Raw genomic sequence first — 14,360 nt, 5'->3', positions numbered from 1 at the left:
GCGGGATGAGCCGGGCAGCAGCTGCGGGCTCAGCTGTAACCCGAGCGTTTGCTGCATTGAGCCTTCTGGGTGTCACAGCCTGGCAGCGCCCAGGCTGCAGCAGCCGAGGTGAGGCGGCTCCTGGAGTCCTGGCCAGTGCCAGGGAACTGCTTGCTCACATGCTGGAGGCGGATTACCACCACTCCAGCTGCTTAATTGCACTGGGCAGAGGTAAAAATGCACTGTGTGCTTGCTCGCTGCTGCTTCCTTGGGAAAGTGGGTCCTGTGGTTGCTATGGGGGTTTTGGAAAGATAAATAAAGAGATGAGTTGTGTTATTGGGCATTAGAAAAGGTAGTAAGTGAGTAATCTGCTGTGTTAGTATTTGGTGAACGCTTTTGAATAGTTTTGTGATTGTTTTCTGTGGAGAGATGGTAATAAACATCTTCTAAAAAGTTATTTGAGTTTCCAGAAGATCCGGAATCCAATTCTCAGACTCAGTGTTGTCCCAGCTGCCTCTTGTAGGCAAGTTATTGCTGGCATGAGCTGGGGTAAAATCATGGCGAGGGGGGCAGAGTAAGAAACACGCTTTATTCAGCATCAGGGAACTTGCAGGAAAGCAACCAAAGAGAGTGTGTGTGTGTGTGTGTTTATGGAGCTCCCTTTGGCCAAGCAGGGAAATGTGGTGGGGGGAAAAGTGGAATTTTTTTTTTTTTTTTTTTCCAAGCAGCCACTTAGAATAGTGGTGAAGCCAGATGTCGCTTAAAATTGAGTGCTTGAGTCCTTCGCTTAGTTGTGGTCTTTGGGGAATTGGGTTAACACATAAAGCTTCCTTTTACAAGCTGCAGGTTTGAAAGGGAGATTTTCGTTCACAGAGGTTCAGTTTTTCCTGGTTTCAGCCAGTATGCTTGGTTGTCCTTAAAGTTGTCCTCCACTTTGGGAATGGAAAGAGGGAGTGTCTGTGAGGAGCTCGTTGGACCTTCTTGCATCTATTTTCATGTTATTGCATGTCTCACATGCTTGCCTCTGATAGCTGACTCTTGCCTGCTGTGCTCTTGTCTGTTTTTCCTCTGTGCATGGGTAATATGTAGTGTGAAATTCAGTTATGTCTTCCATCTTAAAGTTTTTCAAATCCCTAACCTGTCCCAGGTTGCGTATCTCCTTGGTGGCCTGCCTATCTCGTGGAACTGATGGAGCCTGGACTTTGCTTTTCCAAGAACTCATTTATTAAAGGGTGGTGTTTTGTTGTTCTTTGATAGTGGGAATGTTTTTTAATAGCGTCTGAAAAATCTCAAGTTGTGTGCAGCGGAGCAGCCATTCGCATAGGAGGAAGTGTGTGACATGGCATGGTTTTGCTTTATTTATTTACATATTTTTCCTCTGTGCTTGTGGGATAGCCTACATCCTCCACATGCGTATTTTGGGGGCGTTGACCTGTCTAGAGGCACAGATCTATGAAAGCAAGTGAGAAGGCATTACGTTTCTCTTCTCAGAATAATCACACTCCCAGATCTATATTTGGAACTAGTTCTTTCAATACCAGTAGGAAGATAAACCAATGGCTCACATGTACCTTAATCTGTAGTGTTGTCTGAATCCTGAATGATGACTGCAAGCCACATTCCACGCAGTTTTGTTTCAGCTAATGATGTGGTATGTCCTGTTGTTTGTAGTCGGAAACACATTTCTTGACCTAAAAAATAGCTCAGAAAGTTAGAAAGGAGCCAGCATGGAAAAAGTAGAACAGTGTGAGGGAAGACGTGGGGGCAGATTAAGAGCTGAAAGACTACAGCATTGGCTTTTTCAAAGAAAAGTTTGTCCTCTTGTGAGTTTATACACTCAACATTTTGCAATTTGATGATGTGAACTCCACCCTCTCTTAACCATTAGCAGTACAAGATCCATTGTAGGAAAGTGATGGAAGAGCAAAGGCCTTTTCTTAGCTATTAGAGGTTAAATAATTATTTACTATTTGAACTCTGTAGTTGGCATATTATCATATGCTCTTGGTCCTCCAGCCCTTTCATCTGGTTACATATTGTAGAGATGGCGGACTGGCTGAGAGGTTTGGCTTTTTTACCTTGCTTGTCTGGGAAAGAGTAGCAGCTGAAGTGAAACCTTAAATAAAATGGAAACAAGAATGCAGTGCATTCAGTCTGAGCATTTGTGGAGTTGGATAAATTTATTAGAAAGTATGATGTATCTCCTGTGAAGTATTCTCTCATTTGTTTAGTAAGTGCCAAAGCCGAAGCTCCAGAGAGACTTGGGTTATATTTAGCCTAATCGCAAGGCAACACCTTTGTAAAGTAGGTAATGAAGCCTGATAAAACCTTGAGTGCTCTGTTACGAGCTGCCTGCAGACTGGCTGAGGGCAGGTTGCTGGCTCTGCTGCTGCCCTGCTTAGTCGCTTTTGTCAAGTTATGGGATTGGTTCGTGCCTCAGTTCCCCCATCTGGAAATAGGTCGTGGTGATCCTGCTTTCCCCTTGTAAGTACTTGGGGTCTGTTGCTGCGGGGTGTTGCGTGTGAGCTGTGATAGCAGCGTTTTACAGATCTTGGTGTAGCATTTGCACAATGCTTCATGTGGTTTGACCTACCCTTGTTTCTCCTCTTTGTCTTTTTCTCTTGCATTTTAAATTTAGAATTGGTCTCAAAGGGCTTTTTTCTTTTCCTGTTTTCCCTCATTACTGTTTTTTTGTCCTGTAGAATAACTTTCCTCTTATTTTTTTCTGTCCCTCCATGTTTTTCCCCCTTGCATCCTGCATGTTCTTTCTGCCAGTCATTTCTTTTGTTCACTGATGTCTTCCTCTGCTGTTCCTGTCTGTCTTCAGAGCAGCATTTCTCTCCCCTCCATCCGCTGGGATTTCCTTTTCACCTGACTCATCCCCAGTCGGTACATCCCCGCTCAGTCACGCTCTCCTTGCGCTTCTGTTCCAGGAAACCCAGCCAGCAGGGAAGGGGACCGCCTGCTTGTCCCCTCTCAGGGGAGATCCACTGAAGTCACGGCGCCCTCCGTGCTTGTCTGCTGCATCCTGCTGTGCCTGGATGAGGGCAGGGGATTTGGGCAAAAAGGTGTCAAGGAGCCTTTTACTCCCTGCTCCTTTTTCTCTGTGCCTGGATTTTGCAGCAGAGCTGGGATGTTTCCTCCTTCCTCCAGCAGCGAGGTCTTCAGGACCTCGTTGCTTTCCCAGCACACGGGGTGAATCAGGAAACCTCCTGGCCCTGCTGTGAAATGCCCGTGCCCAGTGCTGTGGGCTCGGAAGGCGTTGTGCTGGAGCAGCCGGTTGCTGCAGGGAGGAGCGGCTGCGGGGGCGGCAGGCGCAGAGTCAGAACAGTTCAGAGATGGGCAGGGAAATGAGATGGTTGACTTGAGGCAAGGTGAACGATTTCAGAACAGGAAGGGGGGGAGCAATTTCTCTTCTGCAGTCTGCTTCCACTTGAGCTGTCCTTAGGGTAATCACTGCTGTGCTAGCTGGTCCTGCAGGCAGGGAGAGAGGATCTGTGGGCTGAGCTGTGTGTTTAAGATAGAATGGTGCTCCTGTACTTTAAACTTCTGTGGTAAATAATCTTGCTCAAGCACAGTGAGGGAAGGGAAGAATGTATGGTGTAGTTCTCTTTTCCAGCTGGTTTTCCACCAACAGCACAAAGGAAAAAAAAATCAGAACACAAAATCCTTCTTTCTTGTATAACTTGTACAACAGTTTTTGTATAACTACTGATTGTTATTCTGTTTTAATTTGTTTTGATGGAAGAATACATCAGTATTATGCAGTTTTGGGTTTGATGTGCTGAGGGTTTTTTTCAGTTGCTTAATTTTCCATTTTTTTTTCTTGATAGACATTCAAGCCCTTGGTTGGAAAAAGTGTATACAATTCAATTACTGCAGTAGAATTCCTTGTGGACAAACAGCTGGATTTCATAACTGAAGATAGTGCCTTTCAGCCCTATCAGGTAAGAAATTTGACTAGTGCATAAGTATTATCCATTTAACTTATTTAAAAGCCATATTTTTACTATTGTTTAAGTGCATTTTATGTTGAAGTTTTGTGTTTCAGGAACAATTTCCTCTTGATTATTGGCAGAGATTATTCCTTATTTTGTGAAAGATTATATTGTGTACTATATATGATTCTAGTTAATCTGATCATGTCAAGGAGTACTGTGCCACTAATATTATTGTACCACCTTTCATTAAAATACCTGATCCCTTTAAAGGTTAACCAGTACCATTAATTGTAGAGCAGATAGAAGATGGTATCCCTCCTTCTGAAGCTTTCATTTCCAGGTCTTTGCATGATATTCCACTTACTGATTTTTGAGGTTTTTTGGAGAATGAATAGCAGAAAATGTTAGTTCCTTTAAAGAAAACCACTTCTCTTACTTTTGTTTTTAAGCCTGGTAAAATTTCCAGTATTCTTGATTTTAATGCTTCTCCATTAATTAGAAACACATTAATATATTAATGCGTGTGTATTTAAAGAACAAGAGAATTAGTATTCCCCCCCCTTGCTGCTTCAGAAGAAGGTCTAAAAATCTCTTCTATAACAAGTAGAAAAATACTTGATAGTTCAGCTTGTGCTGAACTGATTGCAATTACAATAGCCATAAATTCTTCCTTATGGCTTGGATGGTACACTGCGGTGATACAGAAATAGTACTTACAGACTTGGAATAACAGATGGCCCTGAATAAATGCTATGTAATTTTGTCCTGACACCCCTTCTTCCCTCCTGCTTCACCAAGATGTTTTTTTTTCCCCAATACCAAATATAGAGCTAGAAGAAGAGAAGTGGCTGAGAGAGAATCCTAGGGAAAGGAGAGGGAGGTTCAGTTCGTGGAAAGGCTGGTGCTTTTGTGTGTCTGTGGTGGGGAAGCCAAACGAGTTGAACGTTTCTTGTCAGGGTGAGGTTACATGTTATGACTCGAGCTGCTGGAACAGCTTGGCTTTGCTGCAGAGAACAGTTCCCACTATCAGCCCCTATGCTAGTGCCTTCAGCCCTCTAAACCAGCACAGCCTTGATTTTCAAACACGGGAGGGGGTAACACAGTGCGGGGGAAAGCCTGTGATGTTCATGAGCTGAGCTGGATTAGCCCAGGGTGCATCCAGTGCTGTGGCTTCCTCTACAGAGGGGGTCAGGATGACGCAACACAGAGTGGGATATCCTCCTTTGGCAGCAGCGACCTCTTAAATCAGCTGAGCCATGAAGTGTAAATTCGCCCTCAGAGTCCAGCCGCAGTCTTCCAGATTCATTTTACAAAGCAAATACTGGTGCTAGTGTCTGTCCTTTGCCTGAAATCTGTCAAGATCATGAGTCTGATAATGCTCATTCCAGTAACAGTAATCAATCTCCTTTTGGCAGTGAATCATTTCTGAGCTGAGCAAAGCAAACTGAACATAGGAGGACTGCCTTTTGTTAAACAATGCTATTGCCAGGCAGTGACATAGCAATGTTCTATGCATTTTAGGCCATTCAAAGAATATTAACTGATAGAGCATTAGACTCAGAAGCACCTTAATTTGGGAAGGTGCATTCAAGTTGAAAGTGTATTTTTTTAAAATGCATCAAATGAACAGCTGGCTTCATGCTATCATGATAGGTCATACTGAAATTAGCAGTGTTAGCATCTTCACTTCTCAAAGAGATACTGACCAAAAACTGCTACAAAGCAGTAGCTTGTCAAAAACAGTTCCAGAGATAAGCTTGGTCTCCCTAACTGTTGGCCTCCATTTTTGACACATAGAGGGCAATTCTGTGTTAGATCAGGCTGTTTTCCGCTCTCATGGAGCAAATAGTTACCCATTAAAGCCTGAGATGGAGGCTGTTGATCTGTATCCATCATGAGTTCGGTGACAAGATACTCGGAATTGTTTATTTTAACATTACAAGAAGTTTGCTGATGGAGATTCCTCTAAGTACTAAGGCATCCAGAATTTGCGTTTTAACTAGATACTGCTTGGATATTGAGTGTAGAAACATAAAATAGCATTGTGCTCACTGATGAATAGTGCAAAGATTTCTTTATTTGAATGATTATAAAAAGCTTGAGAAATGTCTTTTGTAAGAATGTCTCTTTGCAGGGCTAGCAGTATCTCAGTGCCAAATTGTACAAGTTAATTGTACAGATAAGAGCTTTTACTGAATGATAATGTCTTCAAGAGAACAGAAACTATATATGCTAATAATGTGTTAGACAGAAATATTAGCTTTATTACTGGGATTTATTTTCTGCTTAAAGGTACCTGAAGTGGGAGGATCGTGTCTATTGCTTTTGCTTGCTGTTTTTTGTTAATGCTGGAAATCACATTCCTAGTAATTAGTCACTTAATGTAAGGTAGTTTGTACTTGTATTTTTTTTCTGTAAGACCTTCCTTTTCTTTGGCCTCCCTTTTCTTTGCCATAAAACCAGATCCTAGATAAATCTTTGGTAAACTTCCTGTTACTGTCCGCTTTGCAAAGAAAATGGTATTTTTGCTCCCTTGTTTGATCTGGAATAGCATCGATCTGCTTGTGAGCAGAAGACAGAAGTGAGGAATCATTCTTTGCAGGGATGAGTTAACTTTGAGTCTTCTGAAACGTGTTTAGTTTTTTGTTTAAGCTCATGGCTGCGCATTTTCAATATGAAGTCCTTAGAGACCATGGTGACCTAAACGCTTTTTTATTGCGTTTTGCTGTTAGTGCCTAAAATTCCAGTATCTTCCTGCCAAAACAAACAAAGTTTGAATCTGTGTGGGAAGACTCCATTTCACTTCAGATACAATTCTTAACTACTGACTTAATTTTTCCCATCGTTACATAGACTCATAATACTGGTAATGGGCAGCAGACAAGTATTTGGTATGAATTCTGCTCACATCAGTTCTGATCAAGAAACAGTGGTGTTTCACATAACAATTGGGCCAAAAGGCTTCATGAATAAGGTGCTGCTGTCCAGTTGTAAAGGTGACAACTGCTCAAAGCAAAGAAAACAGCACACTTGGCATCCTTTGAGACTTGGCAGGAAAAACAAAGTTTGAGTAGGCAAAGAACTAAATTACTGTCGTTACCAGAAGTGGCTCTTCCAGAACAAGATGAAAGAGACTTTGGCAGGACTTGCTGGGGAACCGTGAACCATGCATTCCCATGCCATGTCTGCTCTTTGCATAAATAAACATGTTTCAATTGTTAAGAGATTCAATGACCTTGCTAAGGGCTGGATGAATATCGTTATTAAAAGTAGGGCATGCAGTATACAAGCCCACTTGCATGTCTTCACAAGGTTTGCTATACCAACTATAACACTTGCCAGTGAATTGGTCTTCACTGCTAAATGTGCGCTTATGTGTGTACTTATTAGAATCCTGCCCTTCTCTTTAAAAGTTGCTTGGATTCTGTATGTGTGGTGCCTTAAACACCAGCCTACAGCTTGTTTCCGGTGGCTTTTATCTCTGTTGCTTCATGGAGGACGTAAACTGTATTATTCTCTACGTGAAACTTGTGTGTGACTGAGTGACTCATTCATTAATCTGGGATGGTCAGACCATTTAGTCATGTAGTTCATTTTATGATGGTGACAAGGGGATCTTGAGGATAAAGCAGATATGAACATTTGCTGTGGTACTTTGCTTAGCAATGGAATGAAAATTCTGTCCTTTGCAGGAAATGAGACACAAAGTTTGCAACATGCATTTTCTATCTCAAACTAGTATCTGTAGGAAGTGTAAGTCTTGAAATGGGACATGTAGGTTAGGTCCTTAATGTGAATTCTACTTCGCATTCGTAATATATCATGTATGTTCTGTGTTTAAAAATTCACAAGTATGGTGGGTTTAGTAATGGTTCTTGCTGTAGTCTGAAAATGAACACCTCTTGCAAAAAGCTGTTTTAAGGAAAAATTACAGTTAAGTCTACACATACAAGTGTGACCTAAATCAAATACTTTGAACGGAAGCAGTTTTCTGTAATAAGTTATTTGTACTGTTCTGTGGCATCTATGTGTCTGTCTGTTGTGATACACATATTAAGTTAAGCAGCAGCAAAGCTAATCATGCCTTAATTTGTTTAAGCACTGTCGTTTACTCGAAGGACTATAGATGGGGATGTGAAGCATTAAAGCCCAGCATATGGTATGCGTGACCTCATCAGAGTGGTGTTTTTGTCTGGGTGGTGTTTGGCAGTGCCCGTCACAGACACTGTTGGGCTGAAGTGTGTGATTCTGCTGTTGCTGGCCAAAGCAGCTGGAGTCAACTGCATTATACTTCAGACAAGCAAATGAAGAATAACAAAAAGTGTTTTATATCGTGTTTTTCCATAGTAAAATACGCTTGTGGAAAGATCTGGAAAGACACTGCTTTGCCCAAGCAGTGTGTGCATTTCAGCTGTGTGTCTGGGTCAGGCAGAGCAAGGGTGCATGATAGATTATATACTTCCAAATATGTACATAATGTGTGTGATAATGTATTTCCAAAGGATTTCTGAGCACACAGCACTGGAGCAAATGTGCACAGTGGAGGCAGGACAGAGTTCAAATGAAGTTCCTTCCAAATCATTAAACTTCCTGCAAAGGGTATTTTACCACTCAAGGAGGAAAGTGGAAGGGTGCACAGTCTTTAAAAAGTCCTCTTGGCTATTTGGTTAAAAAAAATAAAAAAAAAAAAAAAAAAACAAAAAAAAAACCAAACAAACTTGCTAAGAATGAATGTTTACAGTGAAGTCTCTCTTCAGGCCTTACACTCTCCTTCAGAACTTCTTTTTTTCAGGTTTTTTTTTTTCTGGAAGACAGGCCTGGTTGCTTTAGTGTTTCTAAATGGTACAGTCTGCCTGTCTACCTCTGTGCTGAAGGCTGCAGATGTAAAGATAGGGCGATGAGAAATCCCCCGTGGGAGGTGTTGCATGCAGAGCGATAGGCACCTGTACTTTGCTCTTTTTCTAAATGTGTGTGGCACGTCTGAATGCTGGCAGGTCAAATGTCTAACGCGCCTTAAAGATTGTTGAAATAATAAACTTTCTCGCTAATCATGAAGTAGGTACATCAGATACAGGACCTAATATACACCTACCTTGATCTATTACAAATTCAAGTCATATTTGCCATTAAGAAAGACTTGAGTGAAGGGCCATGGGCAACTCCACTGCTCTGCTTTTCTGTTCATTATGGGCAGACGTTGGATATTTCAGACCGGATGCCTTTGGATTCCATGACTTGTTTGCTTGTAAGAGCAAGTAACCAGGGCTTGTGTAGTAATGACACGTGCACATAAAAAAAAATCTTTAAACATCTTGAAACAGGGACAAAATAGTATTTTTCCGTCTGTATTTTAAGCACCCCATAATTACATGTGCACTCATCTTTCAGACTTCTCTTACTTTAAGCTTCAGGCTTAAAAATAGCTGCTGCAGCTGAAAATTGGTTTTCCCATAAACTTGTACCTCCGCTGACCAGGCAGGCAGGAGGTTTTTGGGGTTGGTCCCACCCTTTGAGGTTGTGAGAAGCAGCTTGGGAACTCCGGGTGCTGGCCAGCTGGCGGCGGTGGCCATCATGTGCTCCACTCCTGCTTTCGGTTCCTTCATGGGCAACCCAGGCACACACAGCTTTCTGCATCTTTTAACTCCTCTCAGTGTTGTGCTGAAGAACTGTCTCGGTTCTTTCCCATGTCTCTGGACCACCCATACGGAGTCCAGCTGGCTTCTCTGGCAGCCTTGTAAAGAGCGATGGTCTAAACAGCTTGTTACTGACACATCTATGTTTAAGCGTACGGCTCCAACATGCAGGGAAGCAAAAGGCTTCGTCCAGCTAGAATTGGGTCAGATGACTCATCCCAGTCCTCACTCCCAGTAACACGTGCGGGACAGAAGAGTTTCATCGGGATGCTCACAAAAGGAGAGGAATGAGGGAGGAGGGATTGGCACCCTCCATTTGTAGAGTCAGAGGGAGATGTACATCATCTGCCATAAGCCTGTATTTGTGCTTCTCTTTGAAAAAGAGCTTCTTGTTTGAGAACTTGCTCTGTTTTCTCAAAAGAGGTGGAATAAAATGGCGCCTTTCTGTTTTACCTTGATCTGTTAAGAAGTAAGGGCTTCAGTCACTTTTTTGTCTCAGCAAGGTTTGGCGCAGGAGTGGAGTTCTTCAGATCTGACAAGCCTTAGGGAAGTGAGCAGTGCGGAGGGGAGGCCATCAGTCAGCAGGAAGGTGACACAGTTGCCACAAATAGTGTGGCTCTTCCGGGTGGGAGGGAGTTCAGGTGGAACTTCTGAGGCTGTGGGAAGGTACACAAGGAGAAAGGGAGGAAAGAGTTGTGAGGTCCTTTGAATAAGCTGAGATTACTACAATGCAGATGACTCTAAAATCCATAGGAAAACAGTTTTCCTTGCATTGTTATAGAGAAACTTATTCTTCCTACAATTTCTGAAAAACTGCAGTCATTTCAATGATTTGATTTCATTTCATTAATCCTACTCTAGGAGGTAGCATTGAAGTAAGTAGTTTAAAAGTTTGGATTTCAGAACGGAAGAGATGGAACAAAACCTGCTTCTTCTTTGAAGGTGAATATCAAATCCTTTCACTGAAGTATTTTGGTACTTCTGAAAAGCCATGGTTGGTATTACTGAGTTTAAAAATCCATCCAGTATTTCTGGATGAAGAATTTCCTGTGTTTGATCACAAGTGATTACTTCTTCACCAGTAAAAATCAGTGGAAAATATCGTTCAGTAGTAAGTGAAGGGTGCCATATCCTTGGTTCTGTATCGTTAAAATTTCTGTTTGATTTATGAAAAAGGAAAGCTTAAAGTATTTTTCTCGTGTGGTGGTCTTGACCAACACTGCTTCTGTAATCCAGACTCAAAGTCAGCTTGCAGAGAAGTCTGTTCCACATTGTAACCAGGAGCTGCTTTGCCCCTGTGTTCTTGGTTTCCCAAGTTGCTCTTTGTTGGGATTGGGAATCCTTGGTGCTTTAGGGATCTCAGAAGTGTGAATTCGAGTAAGCTCTGCAGTGTTGCATGGGAGTTTGTACCCAGAGCAGGAAGAGAGTAGGCATTCCTGCATTTCAGGTAGGGGGAAATTTGAGTTTCATGGAAATGTGTTCTTACCCAAATTAAGCCTTATCTTGACGTGATAAACACAATAGGTCATTTGGTGAGGTGCTCATGGGTTTGTTTGCTTTCATTCCTCCCTTGGATACAATGTCCCTTTGTTCTGGCCGCCACTCTAGACCTTTTTCTTACAGAATGTATTTCTGAAATTACACTAATAGAAGCAATAATTTGTAGTCTGGGATTACTGCTTCATGGGAACTGCTCCACAGCCTTCAGCAAACTTAAAGTTAGTAGAGGTTGAGCACTATAGCAGTTCCAGGTGTGTGTATCTAATTCGTTTTCCAGGCCAGACATCTGGGGAGAAACTCGAGTAATTTTATACCAACTTGAATTTTTAAAATTAAAACTAAGTATGAATCTTGCTATTTTCTTAGACATTGGAATAACTTTACTAAGGGCTTGTAGAGGACTTGATGTACAGAGCATTACTCATTTTTAACAATACACTAGTAACTACAGTTACAAAGCTTTTTTACTACTATTGTTTGTAAATAGTGACACCCCCCCCTTCAATCTAGCTAACATTTCCTGTGTTTTGATTGGAATTAAAATTACTATTCCCATTCTTCCCCTGTAACCTCCTCTACTTGAGTGTATCTGCCAGTATTGTTGGGAGCAGTATTTTAGTGCTTTTGAATTATAGTAATTTTTGTGCATCTCAGTGATGATTACATTTTTTGTGATTTTAGCTGTGAATTTTAAGCTTGCAGTTTAGAAATTACATTTCAACCATAGAGGCAGGGACTTTATCCTGTTTGAATGTTTTCTCTTCTTATCACCACGTCACACCATTTTGGTATACAACAGATAAAATCAGGTTAAAGCAGGTTGCAGAATGCATAAGACTTGGTGGCTAAATTATGGCGCTTGACAGGCTTGAGCTTTTTTCTTCCTTTTTTTTTCTTCCCCGAGTCATGTAGATCAGTCTTGAATTATGTCTTCAATAGGAATTTTTTGGTTCTGCATGCTAGGAAATTTATCTATGGAAAAATATTGTGAAATAGAAGAGCATTGTATCAATTTTAAACACTGTATGACTTTCCTAAGTTTACCTCAGGGAAGTTATTGCAGCAATAACTGAAATGTCCCTGTTTTCTGATTAGCAATTTAATCTTTCCTCTTTGCAAGACCATTATTCATCAGTTCTATAAAAGGCACATCCACTGCTTTCTCCAGAGTTGCAGAGAGCTGTAGTGTTAATCCAGCTATGATATATGTCCCAGCTGGTCAGATCTCTGTTATTTATAGGGAAAATTCCTAAAAGGGTCCAACAGGTCATAACAGAGCTCTCTGCAGGAAAAAAAAAAGGCAGTGCTGCCTAAAATCCTATTAGAAATTAACTTTGAAAAGTTCTCTGCAAATACAGTGGCACTTTTAAAATGTGAGAAAAATGAGTTTTATTTTGATCTACTTTCGTAATACCAGCGTGTAGGCCAACGTGTATGTATTTGTATTCTAAGAAACACATTATGAAATAAATCCCTGAAAGCCACTTGAAAATAAAACGTGAATGTAATAGTAATTCAGTGGACTAAAACAAGCCGAGTTTCAAGAACATTTGGATGGTATCTGATGTATTCTTTCTGCCTTAAAAAAAAAAAAAAAAAAAAAAAGTTAAAATATTTTTGTTCGTAAGGATTTGTTTTCTGCCCATAATCCTCATGAGTTACAGAGAAAATGAGCTAGAAAGTTTTGTTTCCAGAGTTCCTGTTTGGTAAATAGGATGGAGGATATCTGCAGAAGAGACTAGGTAGCTGTGTGATTATTGTTGGTAATTTAAGCTGGTGATAGTTCAAATTCCAGAGCAGGGAGTCATTCACAAGAGTGATACACTGATGGATATCTCTAGGAGGTGGTGTTGATTCTAGGATCTGTCATCAGACTGACACGTTCTGGACAGTGTTCTGCACTTTTCTTCTGCAGAACTGAATTGAGAGGCCTCTGCTCTTCGCTGCAGTAAGCTCTCAGTTACCAGTAGTCTCGTCAAGGAATATTGTACTGCTGAGTAATGCAACTGATGGAAGATTCAATGGAGGTGACTACCAGGAGTTAAGAGATGACTGGTCAGTCATTTTCTGTGGTGGTGGTACACAGCCTGCCATCTGCCACAGGTAACCTCTGCTGTCCCTCATGCAAGAAAGATGTGTCTTCTGTAAAGTGGTCAGTGTCTGAGCAGCCCTTCTGTCTTGGCTTGATTTCTGGGTGCATTAGACTGCCTTTCTAGCACCCCGCTAGTCCAGACAACTGGTGGTCAATAGAATGTACTTTCTTTTTTTCTTAAAGACAAGTTCATCCATACAGCTTGTCCTTCAGCTGATGTGATTTGAGTCTTGTTAGATACCTTCTGAAAGCTGTTCCCGGTTCACAGGGTGTCTGGTTCTCAGTTCAGATTTTAATATCAATGTACAAAAGAGATTTCTCCAATGTACTTACTTAGCAGGTCTCCTTGTTAGCATCAACTTCACTCTGCTAATTGCTTGCTTCAGGGAAATGTCTGCACTTTGAGGTTTCTTTTCCCATAGTGGCAGTGAGTTGCTTAGTGACTCAAAGGCTTGTTCCAGTATTGCCACATGACTGAGTGGGTTAGGACCAGTACTCCCTCCCTGTTTCTCTTATGATTAGATGAAAAAAAAAAAAAGCCAAATTAGTACAAGTTGCATATTGCTGAGATGGTGGTGATAAATATGTGGAGCCTGCCATGAGGAAGAGGAAGGAAATGTGATTCAGTGGAAAATGAAAGAAAAGCAAATATATGGCTGTGTCATCAAAATGAGAGAGAAGGTGGACATGGAGTAGTGTAGTTCATTTGACTTTTATTTGTCTGTATGTGGAGAGTGTAAGTAGTACAAACAGTCACCAGTGTTCTAGGTGGAAGCTGACAGCCTCCCTGTTTTGTGGATAGGAGCCACTTTTTTAGAGAAGTCTTAGATGCTAAAAGATACCTGACTTTGAGGGAGAGTTTGCTTTTCTGACCCAGATTGTCCTACCTGCTCAGAGAGAGAGAGTAATATAATTTGTGAGTGTAAGGGTCGTTATTTTTTTAACCTCTGCTTTCAAATGCAAGACTATTGTAGATGTCACTAGAGCAGTTTTTAGGCCAGCACTGACAATATTTGTCTAGCCCAGGTTTGGCTTTGCTTATCCACTGAGTGTTGCTTACTTCCTTGCTGCATGTTCATCCTGTCCGTGTTCATGCTGTTCTGATTTCCCCTCTGCCTTCCCATACCAGATTGTCATCTACAGATACAAGAATAACAAACTGACTTGTAAAATGCAAATTTTACAGCATGCCCGTTTCACCTGAGGTATTGATAG

The 14,360-nt window shown here is 41.4% G+C and overlaps 1 protein-coding gene across 4 annotated transcripts in view; it reads left to right on the top strand.

Moving 5' to 3' along the window:
• The window catches only part of JMJD1C (jumonji domain containing 1C), a 158,641-nt gene that overhangs the window by 99,036 nt on the left and 45,245 nt on the right, over positions 1-14,360 (top strand). For all 4 annotated transcript variants that reach the window (XM_032116779.1, XM_032116783.1, XM_032116780.1 and 1 more), the window contains one exon: positions 3,813-3,926. In XM_032116779.1, the coding sequence (XP_031972670.1) occupies positions 3,813-3,926 (114 nt within the window). The remainder of the gene's footprint in view (positions 1-3,812; positions 3,927-14,360) is intronic.

This window comes from Corvus moneduloides, chromosome 8, assembly GCF_009650955.1.
Source record: "Corvus moneduloides isolate bCorMon1 chromosome 8, bCorMon1.pri, whole genome shotgun sequence".
Classification (NCBI taxonomy): Eukaryota; Metazoa; Chordata; class Aves; order Passeriformes; family Corvidae; genus Corvus; species Corvus moneduloides.
Note: the sequence above shows the minus strand (reverse complement) of the source record. Positions and strands in the feature narration are given on the sequence as shown.